This window comes from Sycon ciliatum, chromosome 2, assembly GCF_964019385.1.
Source record: "Sycon ciliatum chromosome 2, ocSycCili1.1, whole genome shotgun sequence".
Lineage (NCBI taxonomy): Eukaryota > Metazoa > Porifera > Calcarea > Leucosolenida > Sycettidae > Sycon > Sycon ciliatum.
In genome coordinates, this window is record NC_088644.1 from 43,934,272 (window position 1) to 43,955,482 (window position 21,211).

The window sequence follows — 21,211 nt, forward strand, 5'->3', positions numbered from 1 at the left end:
TCAGTGACCCACGTACAGACGTTTTCTGATTCACGACATACCGTGTATGGAGGCTCACCCACGTTCCGCCAGAACGTGGGTGAAAATCAGAATGGAGCGCATTGTGCGAGCTGTGAGGGTGCTCAGCTGAAGAAGTTTCCGAAGCACGAAATCAAAATATTGGATGAGCTTCTTAGGCCGGAGTAGCTTCGTCTTTGACCAGGTTTTGGCCTTTAGCTTCATGCTTTTGTTTGTTCCGTGTGACTAAACACAACATTGCAACGTGGGTGCCCTTCATCCACTTTACGTGGATCACCCACGTACGCGTTTCCGTTACGTGGGAACTAAACCTCCCTAGTATCATTATTATTATTATTATGACGGATAACCCAAAGGCAATGGTACCTAAATCAGGGGGTGGCTCCGGACCAAACACAGAGCAAGGAGCTCAGCCAGCAGAAAACGTCAGAAAACAAATAAACAAAAACAGGAAGCCTGGGATGTCAGCCGCATCAACCTTCAATGACGAGATCTCAGTGATTATATGCTGTGGTAATTACTTGTCGAGGTCGGCAGGAGAGCACACTGGTGGTGTGGTTGTTACATAATTGTTCAAGACAAAGGTCTGCTGCATCCCCTCATTGCCGGAATAGGTCTAAAGTTACCGACTCATGCACCATGTGAAGTATAATTATATTGACTCGTGCACCATGTGAAGTATAATTATATTGACTCGTGCACCATGTGAAGTATAATTATATTGACTCGTGCACCATGTGAAGTATAATTATATTGACTCGTGCACCATGTGAAGTTTAATTATATTGACTCATGCACCATGTGAAGTATAATTATATTGACTCGTGCACCATGTGAAGTATAATTATATTGACTCGTGCACCATGTGAAGTATAATTATATTGACTCGTGCATGTGTCACAGGAGGTATTTTGACTTAGTCACTAGCACTATGCAGTTTACCAACAAGCTAGACTGAAACACATGGCACATTCAGTCATTGAGACGTACACAAACATCCATGCTATGCGCTACACGACAGCCAGGATACACACCGTAATGTTCTCCAGCTCTCAAGGAAAGCTGCCATGCACACCTGATAAAGCCGCCCTATTCCTCTTCATGAACTGTTGACGGAGACACCGTTGATCTAGGCCAAGGCCTGTGGAGAATCCATGAATATAAATGTAAATACAATACAATACAAGAGTGTCGCAACACAATCTGCATGGTCAGAAACGCATAAATTGATAAAAAGATGAATGAAGGACACAGATCAAATGTGAAGACTCGAATAGATCCGATGATGCACCTGATGTGAATTTATCTATTGTTCTAACTGCAACTGATATCCAAACTGAAGCGAGAGACAGAGCAATGTCAATCACGTACACGTATTCACATATAAAGCGAGATGTCTTCCACCCGAATGGAAGACTGAAGCAAAGACATATCAACCGTGTCACTGAATGGCAGGAACTGAACTGTTTTGCCGGCGGGAAGGAGAAGAAGAGCATTGTGACTGAAGCGACCAGCAGCCAATGTAGTTACAGTTACATACATAGCTACATGATCTGTTGTAAGATGAATATCAACACTGCCTCCAGGATTCTTGGAACCTACCGACACCTTCACGATAGCTTGGAGTAACTTCATCTTGTACGGCTCAGTCAGTGGAATAACATTATTACACACTACTTCCTTGTCAGCATTGGTAATGGTGGCTGTGATGACTTGATCAGCAGGGTTGATCTTGGAGAAGTCCACTTGAATCCACTCGGTGACACCAGGTCCAGTAGCCAGACTCAATGTTTTACTTTCAAGCGTTGTCACTTGTGCGTTTGCGAATGCAACGGCTGAAATGACCAAGGTGCCGCTGAACGCTTTAGCAATGTCATTCTTGACATAACACAGGCCATCACCACCACAAGCAACTGTTACATCCGTGAAGATAGACTGGCGATAGAAGTAATGCAGAGGTTTCCATCTTCCACCGATGACTTGTCCTGGTCTTGGTGTACCATACTCTATGCTACCCCAACCACCAGTAGGCCAAATCTCATTGTACTGCCACACGACTATGCCAAACTGGTTGGTGGAGCGGCGCATCTCGATAGTTGTCTTCATGTTCAATGCCTGCCCAATCATGCACTGATAGAGTTGCTTCTTGAAAGCGATCTCGCCGACGTCGTTGAACGTGTCATTTGAGTTGAAGTATGGGTAGATAACAGAGTCACAGGGGTGGTTGCGTTCGCTCATTGGGTTCTTGCCTACACACACTGTGCGGGTACAGTTCTCCGGTGACATTCCACCATGGATTCCCCAGTGCTTTGGGGACAGATTAGAAGACATCGACTCAAACGAGCTGAACACCGAACAGCCAAACTCCGACGCAAAGATGTTCGGCTGATCCACTCCCGTGATGGCTTTGCGGAACGTAGCCGGAATCCCGGAAGGAATTATCTGCATCTTGGCACCGCTGTTAGTAGTGATGAAGCCACTGCCAATCAGGTATGGTCCATGTGTTTCGATGGTACGGTGTGACGATGGGGTGATGAGAGCTGCTCCTGTCGGCGATGAGTCAAGAGCATGAACTCCCGACTGCCAACCTGCGGCCGGGCATGATGGCCAGACTGGACGAGATTTGTCCTCTTCTGCCACCACTCTCAGTACAAACGTGACATAGATAGCCGTGGGTGCCCTCATGTTCACGCGACATTCATTACATCCATCCCACACGATGATGCTGGGGTGAAAGGCCAGGCGCCGGATCTGATAGCGCAACTCGTTCTCGTTGGTGCTGTCTTCGACGGGGGAATGTCCTTGCTGGGCATACATCATATCATGATAGACCATGATACCAAGGCGATCACACTCATCGTACCAGATGTCGGGTAGGAATATACCACCACCCCACACACGTAACATGTTCATACGACCATCAACGGCACTCTGGACCAGACGGGAGAACGCCACTGGATTCATACGCCCCTCCAGCTCCTCCATTGGAATCATGTTGGCGCCGCGGTTAAAGACGGCTGCACCGTTCACCCTGAAGAACATTCCTTGCTGACCGGTGGTTTGTGACGTGGACGCATTCTTCACGTAACCTGGGTCTGTGTCATTTCCTGTTACCAGGGCAACATAGCGGAATCCGATGCTTCTTCCGTCGGTGACAGCTTCATTTGAACCTTTCGGTGTGAAGGATACATTGAGAAGATACAGTGTCTGATTGCCTAAACCGGCAGGCCACCACAGGGAAATGTCTTTAGCTGATGCCGTAAGGGTCACAGTTTGACGAACGTCACTGCCCGCTGGCAACGAGACATTAACCGTGACCGATGTCTGCATGCCCCACTGTCCACGTACCTGCAGTGTACCATCACTAGCCCGTGGTACATTGAAGAGCACGGTCACATCCACTTTGAAGTCGGCGTGCTCATGAGCCACCAACGGCTCGGTCGGGTATGCACCGGTGTAGAATATCTGCGGTACAATGTGTTCAATGGCCACGCTCCCTGCGGCCACCGTCACCAGGTACACACTCCTCCATATTCCACGTGAGAATGTGTGGTATCCCGGTCCAGATGACATGCTATACGGTGCCCAGTCCCAGCCGCCCGTACATGCCATGAACCGGCCATTGGTATTTATATCCGAGTCAAGAGACACAAGCAATGCATTGCTGTCGCCTGCACTGACACTCAATCCTGTGTCTCGCATTGCCTGGCCTAACGAGTAGTTGTAGCGCAGAAACTGATCGGTGGTGATTCCCAGTAGCTGTCCATTCAAATAGATCCTCGCTCCCATCTTGATACCGTCAAACTGCAGAATCACATCACTACCAGCACTGGTGTAGCCAGCGATGTTCTTTACATCCTCTTCAGTGAAGTTGATTCTCTTCGTGTAGTTCCATACGCCGTACGCCCACAGCGAATCATTCTTGAAATTCATCTCGTACCACGGATCGCCGATCAACCCGCCATTCTCCAAATCCGTGATCAGATCACCAGGTACAGCACAGTTGGGTACTGTGAGAATTTCTCCAGATTCATTGCGTGTCCGCTTGCACGCAACTGCACCGGCAAACTGGCCAGGCTTGTCTATATCGGCGGGACTCTTGAACCAGCAGCGGTTCTGAGAGAAAACGCCCGCAGCACACACCGGTGTCCGCTCAGCACACAGTCTACAGCATTCGGACTGGTTGCTGGCGTAGGCACTACCCTCCTGCTGTTCGCCGTGATTGTAATCAATACCTTCCTGGTAGTCACAGACCCGAGACCAGGGTCCTGGCGTCTCGTGAGTTGCAATCCAGTCTGCTCCGTCCAAGAGTGCATGCGATGAACCTTGAACTCGAAGATTATCAAGTGCAAGCTCTCCAAGTGTCGGGACGACCACACTCACGAAGCACACCACAGCCACAATCAGCGGCTTCAACATCAGCTTGTGTCGGCCACCCATATTGTACGTGTCCCTCCCTGGCTGGATGCAGCGTGCACTGAAAGCCCTGTGGCCGGAATGGATTTGGGCTTGTTCTTTACCAGAATATCGGAACGAACAAATTCCTTACGAGCTCACCGAGTGCTAATAGCTCACGATTCAAAGACAAGAGCAGTTCAAAGACAAGAGCGGTTCAAAGCAGGTTGAAAACTTGAAAGCCAGTGCAACTGTTTGTACATGTATGCCGCTAATCTCTTGCACTGATCTCCACGCCTAGCAGTAGCCGCTACGTGCTTAGTCTTTAGCAGCTGCTAACCTATTTGGATAATTTCATTCGATCATGTGCGGAAAAATGGTGTGGATCTTCGCATTCAGCATTACGTTCTGTGGCAAAACAAGTAATCGGCAAGGTAAATTTATAATCAGTCCTCATTTTTCTGCGCTGGTGACAGTACAGTCCGGTTGAAAAAATGACAGTGGACGGCAAAACTTGTGATCACGAGATACTGTCAGACCTGGGTGGGTGTCTTCCAACACGGCCAAGCAATGCTTCGAAGCCTCACGGCGTGCTTGTATTATGGCTTTTCATGATTCTGCTCTATGTTATGGTAGCCTAGCGTCATCTCAGACTAAACAGCCAAGGATCGACACTTTGCAGACCTATTGGCTTCGAGATTTAGTGGTTCACAGACTCAGACTCCACTCGTTGACGTTGACGGTTGTAAACCTTCCTCTTGCGAACTACAGACAGTAGATCTACTCTGACCCTCAACTTGTTCACGGGTTACAGCGACCATGGGGAGTATGGGATGGCCACGGCTGCACGAAGTTGTAGCCTTGACAGTTGTCTTGATGTTCTGGAGTCATGCTGTAACTCCCTCCTTGGCTTGCAAGGGCCAGAAGAACATCGTGTTTATCATCATCGATGATGGGGGCTTCGAGAGCGCAGGTAAGCACTACAGAGAGCGTGTGTGCCTTGACAGATTGCCATTGCAATACGCACATGTCTTCCAATGAATAAAAATATGGAAGTTTTGGTGTCATATTTCGGTAGTCTCAATTCTGAATCGGTCTGTGTACTGCTATATTGTGCCTGTGGTCATGCAGCGTATAACAACACAGCCATCAAGACACCTCACATTGACGCACTGGGACTGCGCAGTACCATATTCGACCATGCCTTCACCACTGTGTCTAGCTGTAGTCCCAGTAGATCAGCCATTATGACCGGTCTGCCCACTCATGAGAATGGAATGTGTAAGTAACAGACACTTAGTTTGCTGCATGATTCTCCAAAGCAATCACACTACTTTAGAGCGGAGTAGGACGCACTCAGCCAGTTTCAGGGAAGTACGCGAGTTGGATTGGGAAACTGGCAGGGTCTCAGCTTACCCGGCCAAGACCCTTCGACTTGGCAACCCGACGACTACGGGCAGTGATATAATTATTACATTGGACAATCCGAATGGAGCTCTATCCGTTGGATGTTCATATTTGAAATTCACTTCTCGAAGTCTGTGTTGCCTTCAGCACTCACTTTTGAGCTCACTGTTCGAATGTTCACCAGTAATTGCTTGTGGCATTGCTTACTGCTTATGCTGCAGATGGCCTGGAGCATTCTACTCATCATTTCCATTCATTTGACCAAGTGCAGAGTCTGCCACTGATACTTAGCAAACATGGCTACAGGACAGGACTGATAGGTAAGATGTATGGTAGGCCCGGTGTGTATCAGTGGTCTGATAGGTAAGATGTATGGTAGGCCATGTCACATGACTTAGCCCTTGGCGGATAATGATCGAAAATCGCCAGATTTTTGATCGAAAAGCAGTGAAATTGGCAAAACCATCCAAAGCTCATGGTAGGCAATTCCTTGAACTTTCTGCTCAACTTCCTTTTTTTCTATAATATTACACTAAACATGAATGAAACATACCTGAAAAGTACCAAATTCTGTTAGTTTTTCTTCGGCATTATCCGCTTAGGTATGGTAGTCCGTGTGTGTGTGTGTTTGTGTGTTTGTGTGTGTGTGTGTGTGTGTGTGTGTGTGTGTGTGTGTGTGTGTGTGTGTGTGTGTGTGTGTGTGTGTGTCCCATATGATGCAGTGGTATGTGCAGTCGATTTCCAATCGAGAGGTTGCGGGTTCAATTCCCGACGATTATGGTCGCACACGTCTTTCTTCTCTTTCTCGGTCTCTTCCTGACTTTTCTTTCATTCTCCTGGATGGTTACCAACAGCCAGTGTATGTCGGAGTATGTGGTGTGGTGTGTGTGTGTAGAAAAAAAAGAAAAAGAAAAAAAGAAAAAAATGGAAAAATAGGGATTCACTGGCCAGAAAAAGTCACTTCAATCAGCTGTGTGGTGGATACCAGGCTAAAAATAGTGGCGGTCAATTCATCAGCCTTGCAAGCTGTTGAATGGTGTAATCCCAGCACAAGTTGCTATGTCTAACATAGCTGTTCGCTATCATCGCTTCCGCGATGGGCAGGTCTGAGGTCTGAGGTGTATGTGTGCAGGACAGGACAGGTGTGTGTGTGTGTGTATGTGTGCGTGTGGGTGGGGGGGGGGGGGGGAAACCTATGATATGCTGTGTACGTGTATGGCTGGACACCTCTTCCAATGTCAGGCGATTTCATCATCAGATGAGTTGCTTTGTATGGAGTGCCGGCAAAGTCACGATGCAGTGATGTGCTAGTTGATTGATTTCCAACTCACCACTCTGCACCCATAAGCAAATCCACTGACTCACCACTATGACATCATTCACACAACCTCTCTATGATTAGAGTGTTCAGTGGCTGATATGCACTTCTATTGTGTTCTCTTGTTGTTCCCTGTCATGAGTGTGTACAATGCCACATCTCTCCCTTTCCCTGAGAAGTGGATTGTCTTTCACGCTGGATTCGGAATTGGGTGAGACCGACAAAGTGCAGTTTCCAGTCAGTTTCTACTCCTGATCAACTCATTTTCCACTCACGGCATTCTACTCACATTCATCGTTATCCAACCACTGTGTACGGTGTACGGTGTACGGTTTGATACAGGAAAGAAGCATGTGGCTCCGCTATCTGTGTACCCGTATGACTATGAGCGCTCGGAGCAGGTGCTTGGCCGTGAGTACTGATTCTGTATTCTTAACAGAAGTTTTGTGGCTTCCTGCAGCTTCATATTAGAAGATTTTGGTTCAGATTTTCAGTGAGACTGGAATGGGTATGTCCACCAAAACCTCTTTTCTATCTGTATAATTAATTTTCTTACTACGACCCCCCTCCCCCCCCCCCCCCCCCCCACACACACACACCTTCATCCCTGATCCCAACTATACCTTCATGATCATCCTTGTGTTCTTATCTTGGTGAGGTGTTCAGGGCACATGTGCGACTCAGACTGGTACTGCATAATGGTCACACACACATTCTACTGGAGAGTTTTGATCTGGCTGGTAACACTTGCTGCATGCATGTATGTTGCCGTTGCTATAATCAATGCCTCCATCATTGAAAACGGGATTGTTCAATGTAACATCATCTGCTGTGCAGCTGCGCCTATGGGCTTGGCAAACCTGAGAAACATCACATTGATGAAGGAATATGCGCAGGAGTTCCTAGGTGGCTGCAAGAATGATTCAAGGCCGATCTTCCTGTGTAAGCGTGCATGAAGATCCACCGCTGCACCATCATTATCACACAAGCATTGCACATGACACCTCTGTCCTTTCAGGCATGGTCAGGGCACATGTCCATGGCGCATTCTCTCACTCTCCTGCCAGGCAACATCGGCACATGCATTATCATCGTAGCCTGCACTATCAGTATGCGGCTGTTTAGTTGTAGTGTGTACTGTGTACTCACTTTACAACAATAACATAACTAGGGCAATGACTCAAGATTAACAGAGCTGGAGTGATGCATCAAACCACCCAAACACAATTCCTTCACCATTATGCACAAATACACAACTCCGGGCATGGGTGGGAATGGCCGGTGATCATATTCTTCCTTCTTGTTATGCCTCCTTCTGATAGATTTTGGCTTTGGTGATCCGCATCGTTGTGGTGGCAATAAGGGTGAGTTCTGTGAACTGTACGGTAGCGGGGGTGAGCACGGCATAATTCCCGACTGGACTCCCGTCAAGTACGATCCAGCCGACGTTCTGGTTCCGTACCATGTGCCTGACACACCAGTTGTAAGTCTGATTGATAACGGCTGCTGCTCGTGTACCGTATGCCATTTCCATTGAGCCCTTCATGTGCCAGCACTGTTACGGTGAAACCCGTCTAAGGCGACCACTCAAGGGACCTTGAAAATGTGGTCCCCGCGTACAGATGGTCTCCTTATCCAGGGTCATTTGACTGGAAATAATACTGTAGTACCCCTTGGTCTAAGTTGTAGTGGTCCTCTAGGACAGGTGGTCACCTTGACAGGTTTTATTGTTACTTGCTAGCACTAGTGAGGTTCTGCTCTACGTTATGGGAAAGCGACGCGAAGAATCCAGGGAATACTCTTTGCGTTCCCGTAACGAAAAGAAAACCTGTTCTGCTCTACGTTCATGTAGAGAAATAACGTAGAGTGTGTACTGGGAATTACCCTTCCATATTTGGCAGTTTTCTGCCTGCATTTTAATGATACCCAGCAGATCCGTATGCATTTCTTTGCGTATGCCGCAACGTAGAGAACCTCATCTACGCGTAGAAATCTGGAGCCAAAACACGCGAAGCCGTAGACTCTAACCCAGACACCTGCTCTTTACATGATTTCTCTACGTTTCATGTATAGCAGAACCTCTCTACTATTATGGATCAGCACTGCTATGTGCCAGCAATATTATGTGCCAGCACTGCGATGCGCTGCTTTTGGTTATTGTTTCAATGCATTCCAGTACACCTGTGCTATGCTGTTGTAGGCTCGTCAAGACCTGGCTAACCAGTACACCAGTATCAGTCGGCTTGATCAGGGCATAGGGCTGATGATGAAAGAACTGGATAGTGCCGGTCTCACTGACGATACTCTCATCATGATGTTCAGGTGAGTGTGTTCAAAGCAGGGCCGAGACATCCACTAGTTGTTGTTTTACGGGTGTTCACGCATCGTAACTCTAAACCAGAGACAAGCCATGGTCGCATGAGTTCAAGTGACAATGGCTTTGACCATACTTGTTGCAAGCTTTCTGAAGATGACTACTGAGGTACACATGTGGATTGGAGCACTTTTCTGAGAGACTAGGAGTGAGCAAAGGTTTCTTATCCTGAATGTGTAGTAGACTGCAATGGTGCCAGGGGCGTGGGAAGGCAATTTAGGGTGGTGCGGTCAGCCATCTGAGGTACAATTTACATGCTGGGATGGCGTGGCTCCGCTGAAAATGTTCGAAATTTTGACTCCAAATCAGTGTTTTTGATTGATTCATGGGGTGCCTGGGATAAAAGGTGGTACTGTCAATACTGCAGTGACCGTAGCATGTCCCACACCCCTGGGTACTTACCTGTCCCACACCCCTGGGTACTTACCTGTCCCACACCCCTGGGTACTTACCGGTGGGGTAGAAGTGGCACTGTTAATCTCATACCGTCCATTTCATCCAATTGTCTTTCTGCAGTGACAACGGTATTCCTTTCCCAGGTATGTTACCATGAGATAATGATATCATGCACCTCCGCCTGTGTACCAACTCTTTCAAATAATATCCATGTGTATCTCCGCTTAGTCCATGTGTATCTCCGCTCAGACCTTGTGTGACTCTGCATATTTGTATTGCATGTATCTCCATAGCCCCTATTCTTGTTTAGAACTTTAGACCCTCCCAAGCTATTGCTGCGGGAAGTGTGGATATTTCGGTGACTCAGCTAGTGTATCCATGCTAGCAGATGTGGACCTACTCTATGCTAGCATGCATGTACACATTCATATACACACAGTCACGCATGCACACACACCACACATACACACACACACACACACACACCTGCCCTGTCCTGTCCTGTTGACCCACTGCCGTAAAGGTTACGTGGTCCCATTGCGGGAGGTGGGAGAGGAGCAAACATGCCGGTGCCGGGTCAGGTCCCTGGACTGCCGAAATCTCCGAGAGCAGTGCTGACACAGTAGTGGAAACTTGGCACGTTCATCCGTTGTTGGGCGGTTCTGGCGAGATCTACAAGGAGCGGGAGCGGGCTGCCTAGCGATTGAGGTAGGCTGACACCTGTGCACAGCGAGTCCACCTCTGCTACGATACCATTTCCCATAATCTGCGCATTGACATGCACCATGCTGCTGTTGGACTGGCTTGCGACGCTCCGCTGTGCACTTGTGGCGCTTAAGATCGCTTGGTCTAGAGCAGACCTTTCCACAGATGGGGCACTCAACGGGGGCTGCTGCTGCCAGTTCCTTATCCTGGTCTTCATATCTACATCGCCATTCCATTCGAGATGTGTTAGCGGTCTGGTACCAGTTCACAATTTGGTTATGGCGAAGATCGACCGACACGCAGTCCTTCCACCGTTTCTTTGGTCCCTGGGCAGATCTGATAGGTGGGAGCTGGCCAAACAGAAGGCACTTCGGCATGCGGGTGTCATCCATGCGCGCCAGGTGACCTAGCCACTCTAGCCGACGATGCCGAAGCTTACAGGTGATGGTCTCCTGATCCCCCACATATGCAATAGAGTCAGCATTGCTGATGTGGGCATCCCACATCTGTTGTCTCGACACACCAAGGATGGAGTGGACGCGACGCATATGGAAGGTGGACAGGCGTTGCAAGTCGCCCTGAAGGGGGACCCAGCCCTCCGAACCGCATAATAGCAAGGACATGACACACGCGTTGAAAACACACCTCTTCACGAACACAGGAAGCTGACCATTGGCAAATACAGGGCGCTGTAAAGTACCACAGGCCTTGGAGGCACTCGTGATGCGGGCGTTGACGTCCACTGCCGAACGGCTGTTGCTGGCGATAATGGAACCCAGATACCTGAATTCAGGCACATTCTTGATCTCAACATCCGCCAGCGTGAGTGGGACACAGTCTGGATCTTGGACGTTGCTGCCGCACACCATGAATTGCGTCTTGGTAGTGCTGACAGTTAGTCCAAAATCAGCAGCAGTCGCCTGGAATACAGAGAGCGCGAGCTGAGCACCGTCACGCGTAGTCGCCAACAAGGCTGAATCGTCGGCGAACTGGCATTCCCCAAACTTGGTCGATATCTTTCGCGTCCTCGGCTTGCCGAACAAGTTGCCGTCAATGCAATAGCGAACCTCCATGCCGACGCCAGGAACTGCCGACACTCTCCGGGACCAAACAGTGAAAACGGCCCACATGAATAGATTGAAAAGCACGGGGGCCATAGAGCACCCTGCCTCAAGCCGTTGTTGATGGTGATGGGTTGAGTGTGTCCCTGGGATGTGCGGATTATGGCAGACATAGATGTGTGAAAGGACTTGACGACAGTGAGGAGGGTGTCCGGTACCCCCACCCCCCACACACACACATTTCCCCTGTGGTACCATGTACAGTGCTGCTAATCCAGTCGTGTCACTCAAGTACACGTCGGGCGCTGCACAGCCATAGACCTGCGAACACTGGGAAGCCGAAATGGTGCAAGGTGCAAACTCAGGTTGAGTGACGCTGTGACTGGATTTCATTGAGCAGGACTGTACATGTATTGTACATGTACACACATGTACAGTGCATGGTGGTTATTGTTCTGGCTAAGGTCCTTAAATCCTCGACGGCATTATTGTTGTTGTTTGTACAGGGGCCAAGACTAACCTTTATGAACGTGGCATGGGAGAACCAATGTTTGTGCATAAGTAAGTGCTTGCAGCTATGCCGACGGTGACATTGCTAAGTTACGACTTACCATGAATACATATGGTGTACTATGATTGATGTGTATACCAATTACATGTGATAAAGTTATCTATACTACACTCATCTCCATACAGGCCAGTCTTTCCTCAGTTTGGTATACTGAGCACAGCTGACTGTGCATGTCTTTGTAATGGAATTAGCCTGCAGGTGAGTCCCGGCAAACCGACCAGATAGACGGTACAGGTCAAGCATGTTATTCAGTTATCAGCATGTATAACTATAACAACAGATTGGAGTATGCCAAGTTCTTCTCACTTCCTGGTTTTTGGGCTCAGTGTGTGCGCAGTGTGTGCTCAGTGTGTGCTCAGTGTGTGCTCAGTGTGTGCTCAGTGTGTGCTCAGTGTGTGCTTCACTGCACAGTATTTGTGTTCATGGATTCTCCACAGGCATTATAGCCTAAGTTAAGGGAGTCTCCGTCCATGCCGCTTATTTGTATGATTCCAAGGCTCTGTGTTGTGTGTGTGTGTGTGTGTTGTGTTTGTCAATGTGCCGACATCAGTCCTAAGCTGCAACAGAAAGGCTTGCATAGCAAAGCACTAGTCAGCTCTGTGGACATGGTCCCCACCGCACTGGACTGGGCTAATGTGCACTACCCAAACTACACTATCTGGTCCAAGGTATGTAAGCTGGATGTAGTGCTAAGCTCAAACACATCCTATAATAATTATATAGCAGTGGCACAAATCTAGAGCCACTGTCATCTGTACTTTGAAATCAGTTATAAACCACTGCAGACATGATGTGACTACAACGACATGATACTACACTTTCACCAGTTTAGAGTTTAGACTGCTGTACGCCTTCAATCAGCCATAGAGCATGTCTTTAGATAAGATTGGTATGGTAGCTGTTGTGCAAGCTGGATGAGTCGCTGCCGTTATCCTACCCACAAAAAGCTATGCTCACACACACACACACACACACACACACACACACACACACAGTTTGATATCGTGCAGTGGCATCAATCGCGCATACGAATACATGCATGTGCAGGTACACATCCGGACAAGAATCCTGATGTGGACTCTTCAGCTTCTCGTTGGATGTCAACCACATGGAACATCTGGACAATACTGAATTTTGGTGGCAAAAAAGAGAATACTGTCAAACTGTTTCAAAACCTGCTATCATATCTATTTTGTACATCGCACCTGTTCTGTTGTTTGGCTTGGTAGAAAAACGTGGAGCTCCAAGGTCGCTCACTGCTGCCGATCCTGGAAGTGGTCGAGCCCACGGAAGGATTCGATGCAGTCTTCGCATCTCACCAGATGCATGAGGTGTGTTATGGAACACACATAGCAACTAATCACGATTGAAATCCCTTCGCATTTGATTTCCTCCTTCTTTGGCCTTTTTGTAGAGAGTCTAGGCACGGATAGGTTGAAGAACAGAGATTCTGTACAATTGGACGATGGTTTCTGGACTCTTCCCAGTCCTGATGGGGTCTCATAACATTCAATCTTGACTTTGGTATTTTCTCAGTGTGGGTCTAGTGTTGCACTCTTGCTTTGTAATACTCAATTTGCACATGTACATGTGTATATGGTTGTGCGTGTATGCGCGCATGTGTGTGTGTGTGTGTGTGTGTGTGTGTGTGTGTGTGTGTGTGCGTGTGTGTGTGTGTGCGTGTGTGTGTGTGTGTGTGTGCGTGTGTGTGTGTGCGTGTGTGTGTGTGTGTGTGTGTGTGTGTGTGTGTGCGTGTGTGTGTGTGCGTGTGTGTGTGTGTGTGTGTGTGTGTGTGTGCGTGTGTGTGTGTGTGCGTGTGTGTGTGTGTGTGTGTGTGTGTGTGCGTGTGTGTGTGTGCGTGTGTGTGTGTGTGTGTGTGTGTGTGTGTGTGTATGTGTGTGTGTGTGTGTGTGTGTGTGTGTGTGTGTGTGTGTGTGTGTGTGTGTGTGTGTGTGTGTGTGTGTGTGCTTACAGGTAACAATGTACTACCCGATGAGAGTGATTCGGAACAAGTCCTATCGTCTCATTTACAACATAGCCCACCGTCTAGAGTACCCCATTGCCGGTGATCTCTACAGTTCACCAACATACCAGGTACACGGATACAGCGTATGACAAGCAATCATGACAGTACTGGTGGATGCCGAAGAACTGGGGGGGGGGGGGGGGTCAGCCTCTTTGCCTAGGTCGTTCCTCTTTTTCAAGTACTAGTCTATGTACAGTTGAGTCACGGGGTATGGTGAAACCCTAGCCTGTCCGACTGTGTATGCATTAGTATGTTGTGCTTGGTGAATCCCTAGCCTGTCCGTGTATGCATTAGTATGCTGTGCTTGGTGAAACCCTAGCCTGTTTGTTCTTCAGCACCCGACAGTGCTGTCCTGTAGCTATGCATACCCCCGGCATCATGCAGCAATACCTCGCCCAGTGGATCATGACTGGCATAGCCTGAGCATGTTATGCTCCTCTAACGTTGCCTAGACTCGCGTTCAGCTGACCAACCATAGCCTAGGCATAGGCTTTGTACTGACGGAGGCATCAAAGGTCACGCGAAGTTGTGAGAGTTGCCAATAGCAGTCTTATGGGCTGTAGATACTTAACGGGATCACATCCAGACCTGTCCTACCAGGATGACTACATGTAGATGCACAATTGAATTGTTCCGATGCTGTGGGCCCTGAATGGCAACCAGTGGCATACGCATGGAGCGGGATGTAGGATAATGAAGTGTTGGATGTTGTACACATACATGTAGTAGTTTTCCCCTGTAAGACGTTTTATGTCGGAAAACGGGTCAATAAAGAATGTGTTTAACATGCACATGTATATTATGATTGTGTTGATGCAGGATATACTGAGTCGCAATGCGTCCGGTCAGTCACTACACTGGTACAAGACTATTGATCAGTACTTCAACAGGCCAAAATGGGAATTGTTCAACTTGAACAAGTAAGAACCTACTGACGGGGTGTGATAGTGCTGATGGGGTCTCTCTGATATGTATGACATGTACATTCTACATTCTTTAGTCACTGGTTCAGCAATCATACTCTCTGTGAGATATCAGTCAGTGTGTTTTGAATGCATTTCTCGCTGCAATGATATTGATATTCGGTGTAGGAAAGCTATAATTGTAATCCCGGTGTATGATGTTGGCGTCTATAAAGCGAGCAAGAAAGTCACGTTGACACGATTGTAGCAATCCTCATAATATTGTTGTCCAGCTTCAGAAAGTTTATGTTGGGTGAAAAGGACTAAGCTCAGCGTCGCAGAAAACAAGCACATTCTGTCTAGCGAGGGAACACATGGAATACCCTAACCCTATCAATTCTCAAAGTCTTCAACAACCTTCTTCAATATGTGGAGCCTCCGGGCTCCACTGCAGCCAATTAATCATAATTATCTGAAATCTCCTTCTTCACCACCACAGTCTTACACTGCTATCGTAAAATATATCTCCAAATGTTTGCCCTTGGGCTACATCAGGGAGTATATGAATGTGAAGCTAGGTCAGCTGCCGCTTCAACAACGCAGCCATGTTCTTGCATGTTTGTCTTCTCCCCGCTGTGCAGTGATCCAATGGAGCTGACAAACCTTGCCAGTGATCCAGCTCATGCTGACACTCTCTCCACAATGCAGGCGCAGCTGAAAGCTTGGCAGGTGGAAACTAACGACCCCTGGCTGATTAAGTACACACACGAGTAGCATTATCATCGTCACCATGGTACCACGCCATGGTCTAAACACATTCAATGATTGATGTCACTGCAGAGTGCTCAGCGGTTTTGCCACGTTTACTAGGCTTACTACAACCATAATTTGTATTCAAAGGATCAGTCGGGGAAGTGAACTGCCTGAAAAGAGAAGAAATCACCAGACCCACCGGGACTTTTATAATTTTATTTTGAAGTATTTTAATTTAAAAAAATATTTGATGAAGTGATCTTGCTCAACCTCTCCTATCTGGAAATATTAGGATTGTGCGGCTCACTTTTAGGATTGTCATGTTCAGCTTTGAACATCGGAGTAGTATCAAAGAAAGCAAAACAGATCCACTCTCTCGTCACAGATGCACCAAGTTTGGTTTAGCAAAGAATCCTCTGCTCGCATAATCGTTGTATTGCCAGCAAGATCGGCAGAATAGAACAGGGCTGCATGTTACGACAAGCATACTGTACCAGCCATCACGCATGCCTATGCAAGTACCAATAATATCCACGGAGCATGGCATCAAGTTGAAATAGGGTCGTGTGAGATAGGGAAACTCACAAGCCGGTGCAACCCAGTTGCTATGGTAACACTGGCTCTGACGGGCATAAAGGAGAACCAGAAAATAGAAATTTGGTGTGGATCAGTATGGTTTGGTGTGGATCAGTATGGATCAGTGTGGATCAGTATGGAACAGTGTGGATCAGTATGGATCAGTATAGAGCTGTATTACGTGAATTAAGTGCTACCACCACCAAGTAACACTGCAGAAAAGATAAGAGCTATGAGAAGATTGTTTACATCACGACTTCTCAAGGACATAGCGACTAAATAAAAAAACACTATGGTTACAGCCAAAAATGATAGTGCAGCGAAGAATTGGCCTATCAAGACTCAAGTTTGTGGGAATAGTTTTTTGACGGCGCTAGCATGACACCCATCAGTGCAGTAAAAACATCACACATGGTACTAAGAACGCTGATGCTGCTGGGACAGTTTACGCTTGAGTCAATAAATAATTCAAGTGGGGGCTCAGTTGTCTTCACTCGGGGGGGGGGGGGGGGGGGCACATGGATATTGAATGCCTAATACTAAAAGAAGGGAGTTTGTCAACATAGGCACAAACAGCCACAAGGCTAAACAAAGACACCATCGCAGTGACACCACTGGACGCATAGCTAGACAGGTTGGAATACGGAAATCATTGAACACTGAGGACATATTGAAGTCTCCAGGGTAAGGCAAGAGTTCGTATCAGATAGAGGTTTCCAAGAACGATGTCAGAAAGTAAATCAGATAGACGTTTCCAGGACGGGCAGCAGAGACTAGACAGAAGTTTCCAAGACCGACGTGAGAGATGATATCAGATAGAGGTTTCCAGGACTGGTAGCAGACTCTTGCTACTAATCTCCTGCAGATAGCTGGCCGGTATCCAGCCAATTTCGTTGGTCTCCACCTTGCGTACCTCCCACCATCCACCGTGACCCAGCTGCAACACTTCCACGGCATCGCCGACGACAAATCTAACTTCACCTTCCTCCGTTCCACGGAAGTCAGCAGTCACCGCACAAAACTGACGATTCGACGGACTCTGGAGACAAGAAATTAAGCACCAATATCCAGTGGAATGTTTAGACAGCGTGAATCCACACATTATCGTGAACTACACACATGCAACTGCGCTAGAATTTCACACAAACATTTTCCTGAAGATTGCAGTACTATTTTTCAGGTTGCGCAGACTCCTCTGCAGACAATTCATGTTTAAGAAAATACTCCCGTCAACAAATACGGTTACATTTTATATTATATTGCAGTCCTGAGCCTGGCTTTGACGGAAGTATTTTCTTAGGCTGCAGTACTACATTACAAATATATTTGCACGGTACACATTAAATACCTGTAGTTAAACCACACTGCACATCGCAGCACATCACTATTACGCAAGCCTTACCGCAACTATGAATGATGGATCGCACAGGTCACCCTGTAAACCCATGGCAATGTCTACATCTTCATCAGCAGCCGCCTCATCATCAGCATCCAGACTACTACCGCCAACGCCACGTAGACTATCATCTGACACATTTCTTCCTAAGGATCGTGTGGCGTCCAAACCGTCTGCATCGTCCATGCTGTCCATAGTGATAGCGGTGGTGGGCGCACTGGATTCGATGGCTATGCGTCTTCTTGTGAGGGTGTTCTGGCTCCAGTGACTACTCCTGTATACAGCAAACAAGAGCACACAGTATGTGCACACAACATCAATAGCTTCTGATGCCATTGGACGTATGTAATCAAGCACGCTCAGGAGGTCATGATGGCTGAATCTTGCCCGAGCCTGCAGCCCAAGGGCCGTAGGCCCGAGGGCTGCAGGCAAGGGCAGCATTCAGCCATCATGACAGACAGAGCGTGCTTAATTTGATTTCTTACATCGCGAAGCAACATATTAGGGAAGGTCAAAGGTCGAAAGGTCGAAAGGTCGAAAAATTATTCCCGAAATGACGTCAAACGGTCCGAACATTCCCGAAATGACGTCAAACGGTCCTGAAACTCCCGAAATGACGTCAAACGGTCCTGATGGCCTGATTATGCCCGCGGCGGGAAGATCGCCTATTGGCCATGGCCCCGGCAACGATCACGTGTCATGTAAGAAATAGACATCTTACTTGATAGTATCATGCTCGTCATGCCCTCACATGCTAATTATTCACTGCAGCATCTCCCGCCGACCACCATACCCTCTCCATGTAACCGTGGTACAGTGCATTTTGATGCAGAACACATATTATTAAGACCAACAGTGTACTGTGGAATTTTGGAGTGACCGATATCTATCTGATGTCATCCATGATGCCACACAAGGTGTTATACATGATGCCATACAATTATGTCATTATGTCACACAACTTGACACAAGGTGTGACACATGATGTCATACATGATGTCACACTTGAAGTCATACAATGTATGTCCTCATGTAATACCATGTAAAACGTCATGTCATGATGTCTTACATGATGTCACACATGATAGTACACATGATAGCACACACAATGCTGTGTACATGGCAAGGACTAGGCCGTTCCCCATTCTATGGACAGCATCTCATCCAGTAAGAATTCAAATCCTGTAGGACTTACACAGAAGCTGATCTCTTCACAGTGGCAACTCCTCGAGCCTGGAGAATACTCGCAGGACTCAAACCAACTGCTGTTGTGTTAGTACCTGCTGCTCCACTAGCTGTAGAGCCAATGGTAGAAGCAGACTCCGAAGCACCTAGTAACCGCAACAGCAGATCAGGACAAAGCGATAGAGTTGAGAAACCCAGGCGTATTCAATCCCATTTTCTGATGAAATCGATCAGTAAGGCTGAGTGAGACTGCACATACACCAGGTGACCATCAAGTGACCATGGGGCAGGGTACCACACATACATCAAGTGACCATGGGGCAGGGTACCACACATGCTGTGCTACTTACGATGACCTGGCGCACGGGGCAATGTCAAGAGACCTTCTTCTTGCCGTGCTATATCTACATTCAGCAGCAGCAGTGTGAGAGAGAGAGAGAGAGAGAGAGAGAGAGAGAGAGAGAAAGAGAGAGAGAGAGAGAGAGAGATAGAGAAAGAGAGAGAGAGAGAGAGAGAGAGAGAGAGAGAGAGAGAGAGAGAGAGAGAGAGAGAGAGAGAGAGAGAGAGAGAGAGAGAGAGAGAGAGAGAGAGAGAGAGAGAGAGAGAGAGAGAGAGAGAGAGAGAGAGAGAAGGAAAGGGAGAAAGAGAGAATGCAATTTAGAGCGTGAACAGGGGGATGTGAGATTACGAATACTAGTAATAGGGATAAGTCATATTGGGAAAATGAGGTCCTAGAGGTTAAACATACACTGTGATCATAGGACGGTGTCCAGGGTGTTACAGAACACAACACATGACACTAAACACTGGGACTATGAATGGAGTACTCACTTTCAAAACAACACATGACACTAAACACTGGGACAATGACATAACACACCCATTGTGTGGGGAACTCACTTTGCATGTGTGTCAGCTGCTGTTCCAGGAGGTTGCGTAGCTCACCGACCCACGCATGTTTGACTTTCACAGATGGAGCCTATTGCAGAACAACACATAAAATCACAAGAGGAGCGAGTTTAAACAGCAGACTGTGACTTGCTACATAGCTACTTGAAGGACATCTCCATGCCGTTCTATCCTGCTTTACTCTGCTCTAGCTTGCCTTGCCCAGAAAGCTGCCGGATATGTGCTATCTACATGGAATGCACACACACGTACGTGCACGCACACCCGGACACACACGCACGCGAACACACACACACCCAGTGACACACACTAATATTGCAGCAAGCGGCACGGCAGGCACCACATCTTTCTTTCCTGGTTACCTGCAGTGTGTAGGCCTTGGCATGGTTGTGATGTGCCACTTGAAACCGACTCTCTCCGCCATCACTGGTCTCAGTCAGTGCAAGTTCAGAGATCTACAGACACAACACAGAATCATTATAAACCAGTACCCAGAAGTACATAGGGGATACCAGTACCCAGAAGTACATAGGGGATAGACACAGAGTACCTGCAAGAAAACACTACAAATGCTATCACACTGGCTACATGTGCACATCATGCATACACTGAGTTACTATGGCAACAGTACAACATGATCAATGCAAGCGCCAACAAGACATCAGTACAGAACAACACATACAGTCCAGTCCAATCTCCGGCCTGTTACATGCAGCAGGGCGTGAAATCTAGGAGTGGAGACAGATTGTTATTCCACTGGAGCATAATGTGTATTGTTATGTGTAGTATAATAAAGACTGACAGCATCCTTCTGGTGCTCAGGATCGGAAATGGTGCTGCGTCCAATCTTGGTCCTCTCACATTGCACTAGCATAGCCCGCATGGCTGTGTATAGCATTATACCATTATAGCACAGTATGAAAGAGATTACTTCAAAGTGCTGCTGCATACCTTGATGCTGTCCTTGTAACTGTACAGTGTCTGCCTGTCACCTTCACGCGGCTGCCGTTTCTTGCTCAGGATCAGCACTTGCTCGTAGAGGAATACATGACGTTCTCGCTCGGCATTGTTACGTAACAGCTTCAGTCGCCCTCCACTCTCACGCCAGGCATGGAAAGAGTTCTACAAGGATTGCAAGGGACAAGAAAAGGACAGGAATCATGATCACCTTTTTCTGAATGAAATTCTTAACCTCAACTCATGCGCCACAAAGTACTGC

General features: G+C 47.6%; 3 protein-coding genes across 8 annotated transcripts in view; 1 reads left to right on the plus strand and 2 right to left on the minus strand.

The window, feature by feature from the left end:
- Positions 1 to 1,059: 1,059 nt before the first annotated feature.
- Positions 1,060 to 4,808, minus strand: LOC135810242 (beta-mannosidase-like). Its single transcript, XM_065323721.1, has one exon. The coding sequence runs from the start codon at positions 4,456 to 4,458 to the stop codon at positions 1,396 to 1,398; it is 3,063 nt and encodes a 1,020-aa protein (XP_065179793.1). The 5' UTR covers positions 4,459 to 4,808; the 3' UTR covers positions 1,060 to 1,395.
- Positions 4,809 to 4,982: 174 nt separating this feature from the next.
- The window catches only part of LOC135810243 (N-sulphoglucosamine sulphohydrolase-like), a 32,621-nt gene continuing 16,392 nt past the window's right edge, over positions 4,983 to 21,211 (plus strand). Inside the window, exons 1-14 of one of the 2 annotated variants that reach the window (XM_065323723.1) lie at positions 4,983 to 5,386; positions 5,545 to 5,694; positions 6,042 to 6,140; positions 7,481 to 7,549; positions 7,976 to 8,080; positions 8,461 to 8,621; positions 9,339 to 9,460; positions 10,029 to 10,051; positions 12,181 to 12,235; positions 12,796 to 12,913; positions 13,475 to 13,576; positions 14,220 to 14,339; positions 15,091 to 15,191; positions 15,815 to 15,953. In XM_065323723.1, the coding sequence (XP_065179795.1) occupies positions 5,233 to 5,386; positions 5,545 to 5,694; positions 6,042 to 6,140; positions 7,481 to 7,549; positions 7,976 to 8,080; positions 8,461 to 8,621; positions 9,339 to 9,460; positions 10,029 to 10,051; positions 12,181 to 12,235; positions 12,796 to 12,913; positions 13,475 to 13,576; positions 14,220 to 14,339; positions 15,091 to 15,191; positions 15,815 to 15,947 (1,512 nt within the window). In that variant the 5' untranslated portion in view covers positions 4,983 to 5,232 and the 3' untranslated portion in view covers positions 15,948 to 15,953. Of the gene's footprint in view, positions 5,387 to 5,544; positions 5,695 to 6,041; positions 6,141 to 7,480; positions 7,550 to 7,975; positions 8,081 to 8,460; positions 8,622 to 9,338; positions 9,461 to 10,028; positions 10,052 to 12,180; positions 12,236 to 12,795; positions 12,914 to 13,474; positions 13,577 to 14,219; positions 14,340 to 15,090; positions 15,192 to 15,814; positions 16,196 to 21,211 lie in introns of those variants that run through there. The other variant, XM_065323722.1, reaches the window with a different exon arrangement.
- LOC135810241 (uncharacterized) overlaps positions 16,473 to 21,211 on the minus strand; it is a 22,906-nt gene continuing 18,167 nt past the window's right edge. For all 5 annotated transcript variants that reach the window (XM_065323716.1, XM_065323720.1, XM_065323717.1 and 2 more), the window contains exons 20-26: positions 20,944 to 21,114; positions 20,355 to 20,447; positions 19,984 to 20,062; positions 19,434 to 19,487; positions 19,094 to 19,229; positions 17,905 to 18,172; positions 16,473 to 17,541 (exon numbers count right to left, since the gene is read on the minus strand). In XM_065323716.1, coding sequence (XP_065179788.1) covers positions 17,314 to 17,541; positions 17,905 to 18,172; positions 19,094 to 19,229; positions 19,434 to 19,487; positions 19,984 to 20,062; positions 20,355 to 20,447; positions 20,944 to 21,114 — 1,029 coding nt within the window. In that variant the 3' untranslated portion in view covers positions 16,473 to 17,313. The remainder of the gene's footprint in view (positions 17,542 to 17,904; positions 18,173 to 19,093; positions 19,230 to 19,433; positions 19,488 to 19,983; positions 20,063 to 20,354; positions 20,448 to 20,943; positions 21,115 to 21,211) is intronic.